At 37.3% G+C, this 16,823-nt stretch overlaps 2 protein-coding genes across 4 annotated transcripts in view; one reads left to right on the top strand and one right to left on the bottom strand.

Moving 5' to 3' along the window:
* The window catches only part of SPATA9 (spermatogenesis associated 9), a 68,534-nt gene extending 64,454 nt beyond the window's left edge, over positions 1-4,080 (top strand). For all 3 annotated transcript variants that reach the window (XM_078004996.1, XM_078004997.1, XM_001093375.4), the window contains exon 5: positions 3,602-4,080. In XM_078004996.1, coding sequence (XP_077861122.1) covers positions 3,602-3,892 — 291 coding nt within the window. In that variant the 3' untranslated portion in view covers positions 3,893-4,080. The remainder of the gene's footprint in view (positions 1-3,601) is intronic.
* A 2,127-nt stretch (positions 4,081-6,207) lies between these two features.
* Positions 6,208-16,008, bottom strand: RFESD (Rieske Fe-S domain containing). The gene is given in 7 exon segments (XM_078004998.1): positions 6,208-6,830; positions 8,535-8,569; positions 8,666-8,841; positions 9,716-9,813; positions 10,585-10,614; positions 10,616-10,783; positions 15,970-16,008. Coding segments are annotated over 6 exon segments (639 nt in total). The 5' UTR covers positions 10,649-10,783; positions 15,970-16,008; the 3' UTR covers positions 6,208-6,563.
* Positions 16,009-16,823: the final 815 nt, after the last annotated feature.

The following is a 16,823-nucleotide window of genomic DNA, read 5'->3' as shown; positions in this document are numbered from 1 at the left end:
GCATGGTGGTGTGTGCCTATAATCCCTGCTACTTGGGAGGCTGATGGGGGAGGCTGAAGTAGGAGGATACCTTCAGCCCAGGAGTTTGAGACCAGCCTAGGCAAAATAGTGAGATCCAGTCTTAAAATAAATAAAAGCATATCATAATTTTAATGTCATCCAATTTATTAATCTTTTCCTTTATGTTAAGTGCTTTCTATGTCAAAGAGAATCTTGACTTACACCTAACATCATGAAAATATTCTCCTCTGTTATATTCTAGAAGCTTTATTAATTTACCTCTCACCTTTAGATTTATACTCCATCTTGAACTAATATGAGGTAAGAGTCAAATTTTTCCCTATGAGTATCCAATTAATCTATTTTTTCTTTAAAAAAGCCCTTTTCCTATTGTCCTAGAATACTTTTTTTTTTTTCCATAAATCAAGTGTCCTTTATATGGGTCTGTTTATAGATTCTCTGTTCTATTCAGTTGGTCTATTTGTCTATTCTTCCACCAGTTGAGCACTGTATTAATTACAGGACCTTTATAATATATCTTAATAACTGGGAGAATAAGTTCTCTTTCCAGTTCACGAACGTACTATTCCTTCTGTTTATTTTGGTCTTCTTTAATTTCTTTTAATAATTTTTCTGTTTTTTTTGTTAGCATTCTTACACATTTTTGTTAATATTTTATATCATATTAAAACATAAAAGAAGTCTCAATTAAGAGCCAAGCAGGTGTGTGCGTGTGTGTGTGTGTAAGTGGACTAGATCTAAAATATACAGGCAAGTACATAGGGTCAAGAATAGCTAAATACCCTTGAAAAAAGGTAGAACTTACTTTTAAATGTATTAATTCAGTTTTTACAAAACTAAATTTATCAACTATTTTGCCATTGTTTTAAATTTTCAAGAAGTATTCAATATCTTAAATGTGAAACTTATACAAAATTGGCATTCAACTAAGCTAGGATGCAAATACATTGCACAAAATGAACAGGATGACATGTCTATGGGGAAATAAAAACTAGACTAACACAAAAATTAGATTTCAGTTTCTCAAAGGCTGTTGAAATCATCTCACACAATTTGTCATGCCATGAACTTTGTAAGTAGGTAATAGAAACAAATCTGATAACTGGTCATATATGTATCTAAGGCCTGGGAGAGGTCAGGGTTAGAATTCTGGTTCTGAAAACAATATATATGTTAGATGTTAATGTCCTATGAGTGGAATCATGTCAAGAGAAAAGGGTGGTAAGTCAACAGAAATATGAAGAACAGCAATATTTAGGTAAGCTAAAAAAGAATCCATTTGGGACACAAGAAGCAACAATCAGAAAGGCAGAAAGAAAATCAGGAGAAATAGTGCCAAGGAAATAGAGACTCAGGATGTTGTCAGTAGTTAAGTGTCAAATACAAGCAGAAAAGTCAAGTAAAATGAAGATTTGAAGTGTCCATTAGATACAGTAGTAAAGATGTCGAGGTTAACCATCTCGAAAATTATTTCAGCGGCATAACTGGATAACGAAGACAGAAATAAGCAGGTTTCAGAGTGACAGAAGGTAATAACATGGAAACAGAATCTGGTTTAACTAAGAAGAGAGAGTGTGTAGCAGTCAATAGAGAAGCAGATTTTCAGAGATTTTTAGTTTTTAAATTTTAGGATGGAAGATACTCAAGCATGTTATAGACTGCAGGGGAAGAGCCAGTCAAGAGTAAAGAGGCTGAAGAGACAAGGAATAATTGACAGAGAAGATGGTAGGATGTAGGTTAAAAACAAATATAGAAGGATATTGACCTTGATCAAGACCGTTCATTTTCTGAGACTGGGAAAAAGGTGGTTAGAATGTGCACAGATAGAATTTTTTGTTGGTGAGGGAAGAGAGAATGTTTCAAATAGGACAGAACTTTCCAATCCTTTTCACAACATGACATTCATAGAAAATGATCATATTTGGGATAAATGGATGAGGCTGTTTACAGCTAACGGTCATGACTTTAAAGGTTTCTAGCGCCGGGTTTGGATACATAAAAGTGCAAGTAACAAAGGATATGTGAATGACAGTACCTTAATCAATAAAAACACTTAAATATCTTAATTAGAAGTTAGGAGTTAGGCAATTCCCAGGTTTGTACAGTTAGGTCCAAAATATTATCAAAGCCCAGGTCTGAATGTCTGTGCTTCCCCCAAATTCTTACGTTAAAATCTAACCCCAAGGTGGTGATATTAGCAGGTGGAGCCTTGGGGAGGTGATTAGGTAATGAGAACAGAGTCCTCAGGAATGGAATTAGTGCCCTTAGAAATGAGGCCTGAGGGAGCTGCCTTGTCCCTTCCACCATATGAGGACATAGACAGAAAACCAGCCCTCACCAGACACTGAATCTGCCAGTGCCTTGATCTCGGACTTCCCACTCTGCAGAACTGGGAGAAATAAATTTCTATTGTAAGCTACTCAGTTCATGGTATTTTGTTACAGCAGCCCTAAAAGCCTAAGACAACGGGGTCTTTCCCTCTTTTTCTTCTAAAAACTTGTTTTCAGTCCTTAGGTTTGTTGCCTCATGATCAAGCATCACATCAGTGTTCAAAGCAGGAAGAGCGAGATAGAGAGAAAAGACAGTCTATACAGGAGGAAAAACTTTTCCAAAAATCTTTTCTGAGTTCCTTCCCAGCAGACATATCATTTTATTTCATTAGCTACAAGATAGCTAATGAACCAACTGAAGGGAAGTGAGGAAAAGTGTCTGTGTTCCTCAATTCTATAGTGAGAGGCAGGCAAGGAGGAGGAGGCAGGAGGCAGGAGGGCAAGAGGAAGTTGAGGCTGTTCAAGCTTGAGGACCTCAATCCTTTGGCTGTTACCTCTAATTTAGGAAATCTTGTATGTGTTTATAATCTTTTATATTATCTTGAGGCATTTTTTTTTGTGAAATAAACTGGTTTAAGTCTTCTCATATTTCATAAATTTTCTGTTCTCATTGCTTGCCTTAAATACTTAGCATCATCATCTTCATCATTAGTAAACTTACAGAATAAGTTTAATTAATGCAGTCCTTAGTGATTCTGAATTTTTGAAGTTATTTTTCTCTGTTTTATTTTTGACACTCCTCTCCTTAAAGTACTGAGTGGCAGTTTTGGAGGGGATAGTGATCACATATTTGCTCAGAAACCGTTGATAGTCGCTTACTAAATTCTTACTGATATGTTGATGTCCTTTCATTGTACATGTAAGTATAAGCAAAGTCTAGGGGGAAGAAAATTAAAACAAAAGAACTACTTTGAGAAAACCATGTTTGAGGACAAATTCCATCTCTCAGAAAATGTTTCATGTAATTACATCAAGAGAATAAAGATGCAAAACATCTAATGAATTGGGGGAAAAGATGTAAAACATATTCATGGAAGCATACTAGGTTTTAAATTGCTCTCTAGATTGTATTATTTAGAACAGTCTCGCAATGCTTATTATATTATGTGCCTGCAGGTCCTGAAAAGAAGTGTTTTTTATTAGATTATGTAGATTAAATGACTTTATGTGAAACACTATATTGTATGTTTTATTCTGTGGTTAGTAGCTTAAAAAGAAACTTTACTTTTCAAACTATTTTTATTGTATAGGCGGTCTGTGCTAATGCTGTGCTGGAGAAGATAAAGAACATCTTCCAGGAAGAAGAATCCATAAGGCAAAACAGAGAGGAGAGGGAAAATTGTAGAAAAGCCTTTTCTGAGCCTGTGCTTTCAGAGCCTATGTTTGCTGAAGGTGAAATCAAAGCAAAACCTTACAGGTCACTGCCGGAGAAGCCAGACATTTCAGATTACCCCAAGCTTCTTGCTAATAAGCAGAGTAATAAGATCCAAGTTTTACATTCTGTGTTTGACCAATCAGCTGAAATGAATGAGCAAATCTGAATACAGATATCACTGAACAGAACCTAAGAGTTATCTATTTAATGGCACATTTCATCTGACAAAACTCAAGAGTCTAGTTTACATATTCTGAATTGCTCTGCTTTCTTAAAAAAAAGAGAAGGGGGCTACTATTAAAATGTCATTTTCTAGTATTTACATGATAGAGTAAATAAAATGAATATTGATGTGGAATATAGGTACTGACTATATACTTTTAATGAACAAGAAAATCCATCCTTTGGTGGGTGAGACTTTACACTGTGGTTTATAATATAAGCATATTTATAATACATTAATATTTTTATTAAAGACTTGTTTTGAGAGTCTAATTCTTTACTTTGGAGGAAAAAAAAGCCCTATCAAGATGCTGCATATCAAATTAAAAGGATAATTATTTTTTATATGCAGACTGGAGAGTTTGAGTCTGCCTATTATTATTTTGTAAATCACTTGTAAAGTTATGAAGGATTTGCAATTCACAGATGTCATAAATTTATAAAACAAAATATTTACAAATGTGATGAGAAGATTTCTGTACATGAAGACAGTACATGATATGATATTTTTTATTTCTACAATTAGAGATATAAATTTAGAATGAAAAATCAAGTGCACACTACTCATTATTCCCAGTGGCTCTTACGAGAAAATATTTCTGTAATTATTCCTGCAAACCAGGGCTACAGATTTTGCCTGAATAAAGTACTTTGATTTTCTTCTATACATTTTGTATTCTGGACACGTGTTAAGACCTGACTGGGCATGGAAGGATTATCACATGATAGAACAGACCGGGATGTACCTTCCTGAGAGATAGTATATGTTCTGTACGTAGTGAGTAGTTGCTGCCACAAACAGTATCTATAAAAAGCACAAGTCTGGTTCGTTGGTTGTCTGAGAAATGAGGACCAAGTGCTACTCATGCTATCCATACTCCAACAGAAAAGGAAGTGTAATAATATGTAGCAAAGGTCCCTGTAAGCAGAGTCTTTACTATATAGACCTTATTCATTTACTATTTTTATAATAACCAAGGGAAAGAGTCCAGGTCAGCTCCTTAGAATGTTAAGTATTAGATTTAGATTCTTAATGTAATTCTCCTCCTCTAAACGTATTACTGTGCTTTGCAACTAGGTTCCAATCTTGACAAAAAGTTCTTCTCACTCTGAATACATCATCTACTCATTTTGGCTATTTCTGGTCCCACATAGTGGTGATTTATGCATGAGCACTGACGATGCAAAAATCACCACTATGTGCTGCTGATTTTTGCATGGTGGGTGTCTGGGGTGTTATTTTAAATACATTACAGCTAGTATGGTATGAGCACCAGGCAAGTGAACAGTACTGACCATAAATAACTGACATGATAAAACCAGGGTGAACCAACTGAACATCAACCTTGCCTGGGAACTCCAAGGAACAAAACCCTAGATCTCCTCTCTATAACATTTATAGGAGACACTTAGTTGTGCATATATTCACATAAAGTTCTAAAAAATTTTTAAAAACCTTTATTTGAAAATTTCATATAGGCATTCGAAGTACACTGGCTCACTGAATAGGAGACTTTACATCTCTCATGGCTGGGCAGCAGCTGGGTCTGGCTTCCTTACTTCAAGATCTGCCTTGATCATAGAGAAACTAAGCCAAGGTTTATTTGGTTTTGATGTCTAGCACAGTGGTTAAGTTTCTTATTTTCAAGTTCAGCAGGTAAACTTATCTCATTTTTGGAGGTATTTTTAAAGTATAAAAAGTCTGCTATGTTATTTGGGAAAGTTGTACAGTTCAGATGTGAACATTTCAATGTATTTAAACTTTACCTAAAAATGTAAAAATAACAATCAAATAGGAGAGGTAGGGAATCCATAGAGATATAAATAAAACAAGAATGGAAGAATGCTGATAACTGTTAAAGCTGACTGATGGAAGTTCATTATATAGTCTACTTTGTATATATTAAAACTTTTTCAGAATTAAATCTGCTACATCAGGCCGGGCGCGGTGGCTCAAGCCTGTAATCCCAGCACTTTGGGAGGCCGAGACGGGCGGATCACGAGGTCAGGAGATCGAAACCATCCTGGCTAACACGGTGAAACCCCGTCTCTATTAAGAAATACAAAAAACTAGCCGGGCGAGGTGGCGGGCGCCTGTAGTCCCAGCTACTCCGGAGGCTGAGGCCGGAGAATGGCGTGAACCCGGGAGGCGGAGCTTGCAGTGAGCTGAGATCCGGCCACTGCACTCCAGCCTGGGCGACAGAGCGAGACTCCGTCTCAAAAAAAAAAAAAAAAAAAAAAAAAAAAAAAAAAATCTGCTACATCAAACAGGGATTTTTTCCTATTTTAAAAATTAAATTAAAAAAATTTTCTTACTAAACCTTAATTTTTACCTATTATTTGTTTACTCCAAATTTATTTTCATCCTTCTTAAACAGAACATCCCAATAACCTTCAGGTTCTAATTAATCCAGAAGATTAGATAAAATGTATTCTATTGATCCTGATAATCCTTACATCATACTAAGTATGTGTGCTCTTAAACCTCTCAAATTTATATGAGTTTTAAATAGTTGTGCCTATGTTGAAAAATTTCATCACCTTTAAAACTGAAGCAGTTATTCTAAAAATGTTTTCAAGCATACACAATATTTTTCATTTCTATTTTTTTTCTTTTATCGAGAAGAACTCTTAATTACTTTGAAGTCTCCAGTGGCATAAAAATCAGAGTCACACTTAAAAGGTTCACTAGAAAGAGTCACATAAATATTCCCATTGTCTACTGTCACTGTGTGAATCCTTTGCTTTACTCCTTTGGAGCACCACTTGGGTTTTGCTGATGGATCTTTAGGGTTTATAGACTGGTACAGACCTTCTCCTGTTGCCAAAGTAATTTTGTATTTATGCCAGGGGCAAACTATACACGGTCGTCCATCAAAATCCTGGGGAAGAGAATAACTCATTTAATATTCTGACATGTCACATGTTCTTGATACACCATAGACTCTGAAGAGAATCTGCTGCAGAAGAACCAGGTTAAAAAACAGGTTAGCTTTTCTTTTTTCCTCCTATTTACAAATTATACAGCATAAAGCAGATCCTAATCTGAGAAGAGTCATCAAGCTCTTTTACAGTTGATCAGAAAGCCAGTTAGAGCTCTATCAGAAGACTGACATGCTCAGGCAACTAAAACATGTGACTGTAGCTGTGCGATTATCTATTAGATGTCAATGTCACCTCCTTGACAGAAATGGGGCAAGGACTTCAAGTGCTTCTATAGGAATTTTCACTAGCTTCTGGAATTTTCACTAGCTTCTAGAATTATAAGGTTCGGATATAAATTCAAAAGGAGTTACTAAAGGCATGAGTGCATATGATAATAGAAGAGCAATCTGTGATCCAAAGTAGTTAATTCTCAACTTTTTAACTGTCTTGGTGAAGTGCTTCTCAAACACAGGAAGCACCTGGATCTTCAATGTATGTTTCAATGTATGTCTCTCTGTTTAAATGTAGTACGTCTAAGGGGTTGGGGTGACAAGATTCTGCATGTCTAAAAAGCTCCCATGTGACACCAAAGTTGCTGGTCTATGGACAACAGTTTGAGGAGCAAGGTCTTCAAGCTCTCATTATGGACTGAAACTAGGGAAAATTCTATGAAACTATTATCAGCTCACAAATGTAAGTGGGTGCTTTCATTTTTCCCCTCTATATCCAAAAGTGCAGGAATACTGATTTGTACTTTCATTTGGTGACTGATTTGTACTGTCAGCAAAGATTCACATTTTCATAATTTACATTACATAAAACTGTCAGCAAAGATTCACATATGTGGTTTTGAACAATGGGAAAAAATAGAAAAAATACACATATGTTCTTTAACATGACAGGTGTGTACACTCATCAAGTGTAGAGAAAGTGGAATGCTAAGTTCAAGTTTGTACTTTGCATCAGTTAGAGAGAGAGAGAGAGACCAATTTAATGAAGAAAGAAGAAATTTAGGTGACTACTTTTGGAATCCAAGGAAGCAAAGACAACTTCTTCCTCAGTTAAGACTACCGTGTGGTTTATTTCTTTAAAAATATATTTATACTGTATATTTTTGTTATAAAAGTAATATATACTCATTGTAAAAAATTCAAATTATGCAGAGTGTATAAAGTAAAAAGTGAATATTCTTTTTGATGAAAAAAATGAGATCTCATAAGACTATTATCTTATGACTTGCTTTTTTCAGTCACAAATACATTATTCACATCTCTCCATACTCATATAGATCTGCCTCATTAATTTAATGATTGCAAGGTACAGTTATTCCACAGCATGGCTGTATCATAATTTATTTAACCAGTTTCCTATTGTTAAAACATTATAATGAATTATTGCCTTCAATTCATTATAATAAATAATGCTACAATGAATCATTCCTATACAAATACTTAAACATCTGTGCAATTATGGCCATAGAATAGATATAGAGTATAATTGCTAGGTCAAAAGATATGCATATTTCTCATATTTATCTTATGAATTCCAAGAATACTTGAAATTATACTCAAAGCATTAAAATATAGTTCAAACCAACTATAAATTAGTTTTGAATATATGTATATGCTGAATTTGCTGAAAATAAATTTAATTTTACATACCTCTATGTCTCCCAAATGTAAAGGTCCTCCTGAGTCTGAAAAGGAATCGGATATTACCTGCAGTCACTAAAAAACTGAAATTTTGATAGTTTTATGGTTTAAAGTTTTACAAATGAAAAATAAAATCTTACGGTAACAGCGAATATCCATAGCATGATATTCTCCCTTGTGGTAGAAAATGACCACTTCTCTATCATGGACAACAGCTGTCATTCTTTCAGATTTTTTAATGTCATCTTCTCTGCCCACACAGACAGAAGAATATTCCCTCTTTTTAGGATCTTGTGCAGAGCCATCAAGATTCATGCTAGTTGAACGTAAAGAAGGAAAGTTACAAGAAGTATTCACTAATTTGGTTCCAACTTAATGGAGATAACCATAAGAATGAATAGTTTGGACTTTTCAAGATTAATGGAGGCACTTTCTGAAGCTACATAAAACATTTATAAATACTGGATTATTATTATTAGTAGTAGTAGTAGTAGTAGTATTTTGAGACAGAGTCTCACTCTGTCACCCAGGCTGGAGTGCAGTGGCATGATCTCGGCTCACTGTAACCTCCGCCTCCCAGGTTCAAGGAATTCTCCTGCCTTGGCCTCCTGAGTAGCTGCGATTACAGGAGCCCACCATCATACCTGGCTAATTTTTATATTTTTAGTAGAGACAGGGTTTTGCTGTGTTGGCCTGGCTGGTCTCAAACTCCTGACCTCAAGTAATCCACCCACCTCAACCTCCCAAAGTGCTGGGATTACAGGCATGAGCCACTGCGCCCAGCCATACATACTGGATTATATTAAGTAGACAGTCATTACTTTGCGTTAGAGACTCTTAAAGACTGCCAAAATTAGGGAGGATTCCTCACTTTGAGGCTAGAGTTATATTAGATTCATTTCGAGGTCAAGAAGGAAATTTCAGAACTTATAAAACATAGAAATTTAAGTTTCACTATCCCTTTATTTCCTATCAAATTTAACACTAAACAACATTCAGTTATTATCTGCATTGTTCTCAGCCTTCTGCTAAAGGCAGGATTCTTTGATTGTCTGAATAGTCTTCAGCCTCTTGGCTAAGGTGGTCCACCTGGTTTTGCCTAGAGTACACAGTTGGCTCTTACAGGCACAACCAGATAGCTATTACAGCAAGAGAAGATGGGTATGAATGAAAACTTTTCATTTTCTTACCTCAGATAAAAACTGGTCACTGAGATGATAGCTGAGCTGAAATGCCCAAAATGCAAATGAACTAGACATGCCAACAGCTGGGGGAAGAGAATTCCATACTGAAGGAATAGCAAATACAAAAGCCTAAAGGAAAGAAAAGGCTTGGTGGATGTGTTCCAGAAGACTGGAACATCATGTGCAAGATTGGTAAATAGGCAGGAGCCAGGTTGTGCAGTGCTGTGTACAGATTTTACTCTAAGAGCAAAGGAAAGCCACTAAAGAGTATAAAGCAGGAAAGTGTGACTTGATTTCTTTTTGAAAGAATGCCCCGGCTCTATGGAGAATGGATTATAGCAAAACAACAATGGATGCACAGAAATCAGAAAGCTAGGGGTCCATGAAAAAGATGGTGGTTTGCCCCAGGGGGTTGACACTGTAGGGGAGAAAAAGTAATAGTAACAGTAGCAGCAGTAGCTACAATTATATTGTGTTAACTATGTGCCAGGCACTATTCTAAGGCTACATTTATTTATTAACTCCTTTAATCCTCCATGATACTAAAAAGGTATCATTATTTTAATTTTATAGTACAGAGAAGTTGGGTTGATGCTACAGAAAAATAAATAAAGATGACTCCCAAGTTTTAGGTTTGTGCAGCTAGGTGAACTGTAGTGCGAAAGACTGTGATGAGAAAGGCCAAGAAATCAATGGTATTTTTTCAGGATGGAAAATCAAAAGCTATATACATTTTGCACATATTGAGTTTAAGGTATCGCAGAGACATCCAAGTAGAGATATCAAGTCAGCAACCAGATATAAGAGACTAAAGTTGAGAATATCTAGAGAGAAAAATTGGGGAGTTTCCAGGTTATAGAATTCTATGGACTCACTTGGAGAGGAAGTGTATGTAAGGAAGAAAGAAGGTCTAAGACAATTCCTGAAGCACTTCAACATTTAGGGGTCAGGTGGAAGAGAGGCTGTAGAGACACAAGACCAGTAGAGTATCCAAACTATTGCTAATCAAATGAAATTCATTCACAGCTTTCTTCTCTATCTTATATTCTCCTTGAATTGCAAATAGGTGGTAACCTAGAAAAAAAAGGCAGGCAATGAGGCCAAATAAATTCCAATGCTGGTCACGTCTGTGTACTAAACAATAAATAATACATGAAGAAAACTCGAGGATCCTAGGAAACTGTCCTGACACTATGGTTGTTCTATAAAGAGTTGGGCCTACCCTGTACCCTTTTCTCTTTGTAAGTTCATTTACTCCCTATATATCCACCCTCCTAGAAATCAAATACTAATTAGTATCCAAGTAAGAGCTTATATTCAGAATATAACCATTACTACTATCTTTTCCCTGTATTTCTAAAGTTTATCTCCTAGTCTACTCTTTAGTATCCTTTTGGCCAAATATAGAAATTAAAAGGTGGGAAAAAAATCAAGACTAAGAAATATCTCAATATTATTTTTAGGAACAGGCTTAAGGGTTATAGGTTTGATCCTGTCCTTGCATCAAAATAATGACTCAGGACAGTGGCTCACACCTGTAATTCCAGCACTTTCAGGGTGGGAAGATCACTTACCAGGAGTTCAAGACCAGCCTAGGCAACATACCGAGACCCAGCTCTACATAAAAATGTTTTTTAAAAATTACCCAGGTGGGTTGGTACTTGCCTGTAGGGTTGACTGCTTAGGAGGCCCAGGGAGGAGGATCACTTGAGGCCAGGAGTTTGAGGCTTCAGTGAGCTATGATCATACCACTGTACTCCAGCCTGGGCAACAGAGTGAGACCCTGTCTCTAAAAATATTTTTTTAAGAAAGAAGTTTGCTGTGAAATGCTCAAGATATTAAACACACACTTATCTACAAATATTTAACAAAATTACAAACCAGGTGTCAACTTCAAATAAATATTCTAACTTTAGGAAGATACTTCATCATCCATGCTTTTTTCAAATATAGTAATATTGTAGTATTTCACAGGAAGTTAAATAATATAATGTACCTTTCCTTGATCAACAGGAATCTGCATTTTAATTCCACTCAAGTCTTAGGTTACCATTTTACGTAAAAACACACATATCCAACTTCTTTTTCTTTTTCTTTTCTTTTTTTTTTTTTTTTTTTTTTTGAGACAGTCTCACTCTGTAGCCCAGGCTGGAGTGCAATGGCTCAATCTCAGCTCACTGCAAGCTCCACCTCCTGGGTTCACACCATTTTCCTGCCTCAGCCTCCCAAGTAGCTGGGACTACAGGTGCCCGCCACCACGTCCAGCTAAGTTTTTGTATTTTTAGTAGAGACGGGGGTTTCACCGTGTTAGCCAGGATGGTCTTGATCTCCTGACCTCGTGATCCGCCCGCCTCGGCCTCCCAATGTGCTGGGATTACAGGTATGAGCCACCGCGCCCGGCCCTATCCAACTTCTTTAAAGAAGGCATTTGTACCTCAGTGTACCTAGCTTAGAATGGTTACACACTATGGGCCAGTCCCTTCCCCAAAAAAGAGAAAATGTTTTCATGGAAGTGCCAAGTGACTTTAGGCCTTCTGCAGAGAATTTTTCCTGATGGCTTCTCTAAATATTTATTTAAGCCTGTATAACTCATTGGAAGTTTTAAAATGTTAGCAGAAAAAGAGCATGGTTCATTTAAAAAGTAAGTTTATAAAACAAAAATTATTAAGAGTAAAATCTCTAAGTTAGTGTGTTAGGAGTGAGCTTTAGAAAAAGAGAATTTATAGGTCACTATTTTGAGAGAAATAGTTCTGAGCCATGTGGAAGACAAATATCAGATATCATTGTAAGTCTAGGCTCCAAAACTGAGGTGTAGATAGAGAGGTATGTGTGTGCATGTTTGTGCATGTGTGCATGTGTGTTGATGGGGAGAGGCAGGGGCTTTGAATTCAATGTATAAAGGAAGGCATCACACATATCAAGCTTAGAAAATTATAGGGATGTGAAATTTACACTCTGAAGTTTGCATTTTTAATTCTTGCTCTAACCAATTTTTTTTTAAATGGGGGGATACAAAATACATATGCTGTTTTTAAAAATTATCTCACAATAAAAAAGAAAAATTTATTATTTTAAAGCAAAGGCAAAGAGGACCAGGGCCATGATTTTCTGGGTTAGCTATGGCTGACAGGAGGCAGGAATACTATCTCTGAATGGTCATCTGGTTTTATTTGATTTGGGCAGGTACTCAAAAGAACATAAATTGCTCAGGTGGCAGTATTTACCTTCAGAGTTGGGCATGCAGCCTTCATCACATTTTGTGACAGAACAGAGGCATAATAATAAGAAAAATGGGAACAGACAAAGGAATGAACTGAAAGAAGGGGAAACAGGCTAAAGAAAAAGAAAAGAAAGAAATGTGGAATTTGCAATACATATAACTGACAAAGGCTTGAGATTCAGAATATATGAATAACTCCTATAGGCCAGTAAAAAAAATAACAAATAATCATAGAAAAATGGGCAAGACATGAACAAACATTTCACAAATAAAGAAATCTGAATGGCCAATATATGTAAAGACATTCAACCTCATTAGCAGGAAAACGCAAAGGAAATGCAAAGCAAAGTCATTAATGTGATACTATTTTCTATCCACCAGGCTGACAAAAAATTATACCAAGTATTGGTGAAAATACGGAACTGCTAGTGATAACATAAATTTGTGCTACCACAGTTTGGCATTACCTAGTAAAGTTAAACATAATAATAATAATCCCACTTTGGGTATATGCCACAGAAATGCACACAGATATACCAGGAAACATACACAAGAATAGTTATAACAGCAAAAAACAAAAACAACACAAAACCCATCAACAGTAGAAAGGAATGTGTGTATGTTCAATGGAATGCTGTACAGCAGTGAAAAATGTATCTCTACATCAAGTTGGATTAATTTCAAAAAACATAATTGCAAGTGAAAAATTTAAAAAGTCAGAGGATGTTTCCATTTTTATCACAAAAGTGGCAAAACCAAACAGTATATTATTCATGGATATATGTACTATAGGGTAAATATATAAAGAAAAGCAAGGAGATAAATATTTCTTAAATGTTTAAAAATACTTATTTCTTATATTTAAAATTACTCTTTTCAAGACTTAAGTTGTATCCTAATTTATATTTATGTAGCAAATGACCCCAAACCCAAGAAAAATGGAATAAAATTGCCCTTTCTATCCTCAGAGAATGTGCCTGTGCATAGATCATGAATGAACTATTTTGAGACTTTTGTACAGCTAATTTCAAAACTTGGCACCAAAGGAGGAATGAATAGTTCTTTTTTTTTCCTTCCAGGCAAAAAATAGAAAAGTACTATCAAAAAGTAATGAAATACAAGAGATGTAGTATAATATCAAAAGTTAATTATGTTTTCCCAACTCCCAAATAAATGAGAACCAAATACAGGCCTTTCTCAAATTTGAGTCACTACAAACTTACAGTCTTTGCAAGGTTTGCCTCCAACCCGAAAAACTGGTGAACTTTGAAGGGGCTGATAAAAAAGGAGCAGAGAAGACTGGGGCTAAACGATAAAGGCTTCAGAGAACTATGATTACGGCCTTGCATTTTGCTTAGAAAGTATTATTTTATATGTCAAATAATAGTTTCCTCTATGTATCTTAAATGGTACCATTTATAATATCTGATGACTTTTTACATTTAACACCCATATTATTCTTACTATTGTGAATATCATGAACCATTCAGACAACAGGAAAAGCCCATGTGTTCACCTTAATTATCGTTATTTTGATGAACTATTCATAAACTCCCAATGTATTTCGATTTTAAGTCTACTTTAAGATAGTGGAATCTTAACCGAATGAAACAGAAAATTAAAGGACTCATCCAGTTTGGGGGCTAGATGAAAACTTCCCCCTGAAAAATTTAGTTGTTGTGTTCCATGTTCTCATCGAGAAAAAGTTTTGGCCTGTCCCTAAAATTGGTTTCTAAAGGTGCTAACTCCATATAAAATTACAAATCAGCTGAATGGATACTCGGTCACTATTAGATCCCTTTCCGACACAGGAAATAAATTCAAGTTGAATTTTTAAAAATATTTAGTGTAACTCAAATTTCCACAAGACGCTGGAGATAAAAGAGACACGAAGTGAAACGTACTTACTTGTCACTCCTCTTGAGCCATGACTAAGGTGCTTTTACTAAGTCTGGAAACTTTGCCTACACGTTATCAGAATGCTTATCTCAAATTTGACACCCTTGCTTTTAGGTGCAGGGAAGAAAAATGTCTTAGTAGTTTCTGAATGGCAGAATAATAATGGCTAAAACTAGCTGTCCTTCAGTAAATGCTTACTGCTTGGACCCTTTGAATATAATAGTTCATCAGTCTTCACAAAACCACCAAGGGGTAGGCATTAGTTTTATTCAGGTAGCACCCACTTTTTTTAATAAAAACATGGGGCTTGCAAGTAAACTACCCTGAAGACACAAAAACCTTTTAGCAAAGCAAAATTTTAGCAAAGCAAAAAAAATGGTGATATATATAGTACTGATATTTATATATGTCACCAAAGATGTGATCACGAGTGAGCTAGACCTGGGTTTGCATCCCAGTTCTGCGTGATTTGGGGCAAGTTGCTTAATTTCGCTGTGCTGCAGTTCTTTTACTGTAAGAAGGGCCCGCAACATCAGGGTGCACATAGGGTAAAGCACATAAATGCTTTAACACACGTCAAATGTTTAGAGCAGGCCTAACGCAGAAAAAGCTCAAAGCGCGTTAGCTGGCACCTCTAAGGTCCATCCAGCTCCGGCAGTTATCCTGCCTAACTTCAAGCTGTGTTTAACATTTCGGTAAAGACGGCCTGCAGTTCGGAGACTGCACGTGGCTGTCCAGGTGCTGTAAATTCTCCACTACAGACTCCAGGAGAGAGTATCTCCAGGACGGCCGGGGCTGCGGTAGCCTGGAGCAGCTTCTATACTTTAGAGCGCACGAATGCCATGAAAGCTTGTTAGAACGACCCGCATACCCCCCTGAGGTGGCAGGTCTCAGGTGTAGCCCAAGTTTCAAGGTGAACAAGCTCAGTGGGTCTCCGGTGCCTGGGCGGAAGCCCGCCCTGGCGGGTTAACAGTTAACGCTGAACCGAAACCCAGGAGGCCTCAGGCCTCGCAGCGGCCCGGAGCAAAGGCCACAGGCCAGCAACCCCGCCACAGCCGGAATGCCGAGTCCACGCCCGCGGCCCAGCCGGAAGCAGCTGGTCCCGCGAGCCCGCCCCCAGCGCGGCGAGAACAGAACTTACTGTCCCCGAGTCCTCGCTCCGCCTCCGCGTGACGCTACTGCGCGAGCCAGAGCTCCAGACTCGCGCGGCGCCTCGACGGGGCGGGGCAAGGTCATCCACGTGAACGGAGAAGGCCCGCCCCCAGGACCGCCTCTATGGTATTGCCGGCAGATGACCCTGACCCTGGTTGATAGAGATCGCTGGCCAACAGCGCCTAGCCAGGACCTTCAAACGGGCAGGCCTACTCGTGTGCTTGACAAATGTGGATAGCATCAGTTTACTTTTTAGATGTTTGTTGGTCTCATTACATTTATTCAAATTTTTGATGCGCCCAGCGATTTCGTTCAGGAATTTACCCTATACAAATATTTGCAGGTCTTCGCGATGCTTGTAATCCATGTATAAAGATGTTAAGGCAGGGCGTGGTGGCTCATGCCTGTAATCCCAGTACTTTGGGAGGCCGAGGCGGGCGGATCACCTGAGGTCGGGAGTTTCAGACCAGCCTGACCAACATGGAGAAACCCCGTCTCTACTAAAAACATAAAATTAGCCGGGTGTAGTGGCCCATGCCTGTAATCCCAGGTACTCGGGAGGCTGAGGCAGGAGAAGAGCTTTGAACCCAGGAGGCAGAGGTTGCGGTGAGCCGAGATGGCGCCGTTGCACTCCAGCCTGGACAACAGGAGCGAAACTCCATCTCAAAAAAAAAAAAGGATTTTTTTTGCAATGAAATAATCAGAATAACTAAAGTGATAACACGGAGGAATGGTTCAATAAAACACAGCACAACAGTACAGACGTGTATTACTTCGTGGCTGTGTACTGTATACTCAAAGGACAGGTGCATGATGTAATGAATATTAAAGGCAAAGCATGGA

This window comes from Macaca mulatta, chromosome 6, assembly GCF_049350105.2.
Source record: "Macaca mulatta isolate MMU2019108-1 chromosome 6, T2T-MMU8v2.0, whole genome shotgun sequence".
Lineage (NCBI taxonomy): Eukaryota > Metazoa > Chordata > Mammalia > Primates > Cercopithecidae > Macaca > Macaca mulatta.
Note: the sequence above shows the minus strand (reverse complement) of the source record. Positions and strands in the feature narration are given on the sequence as shown.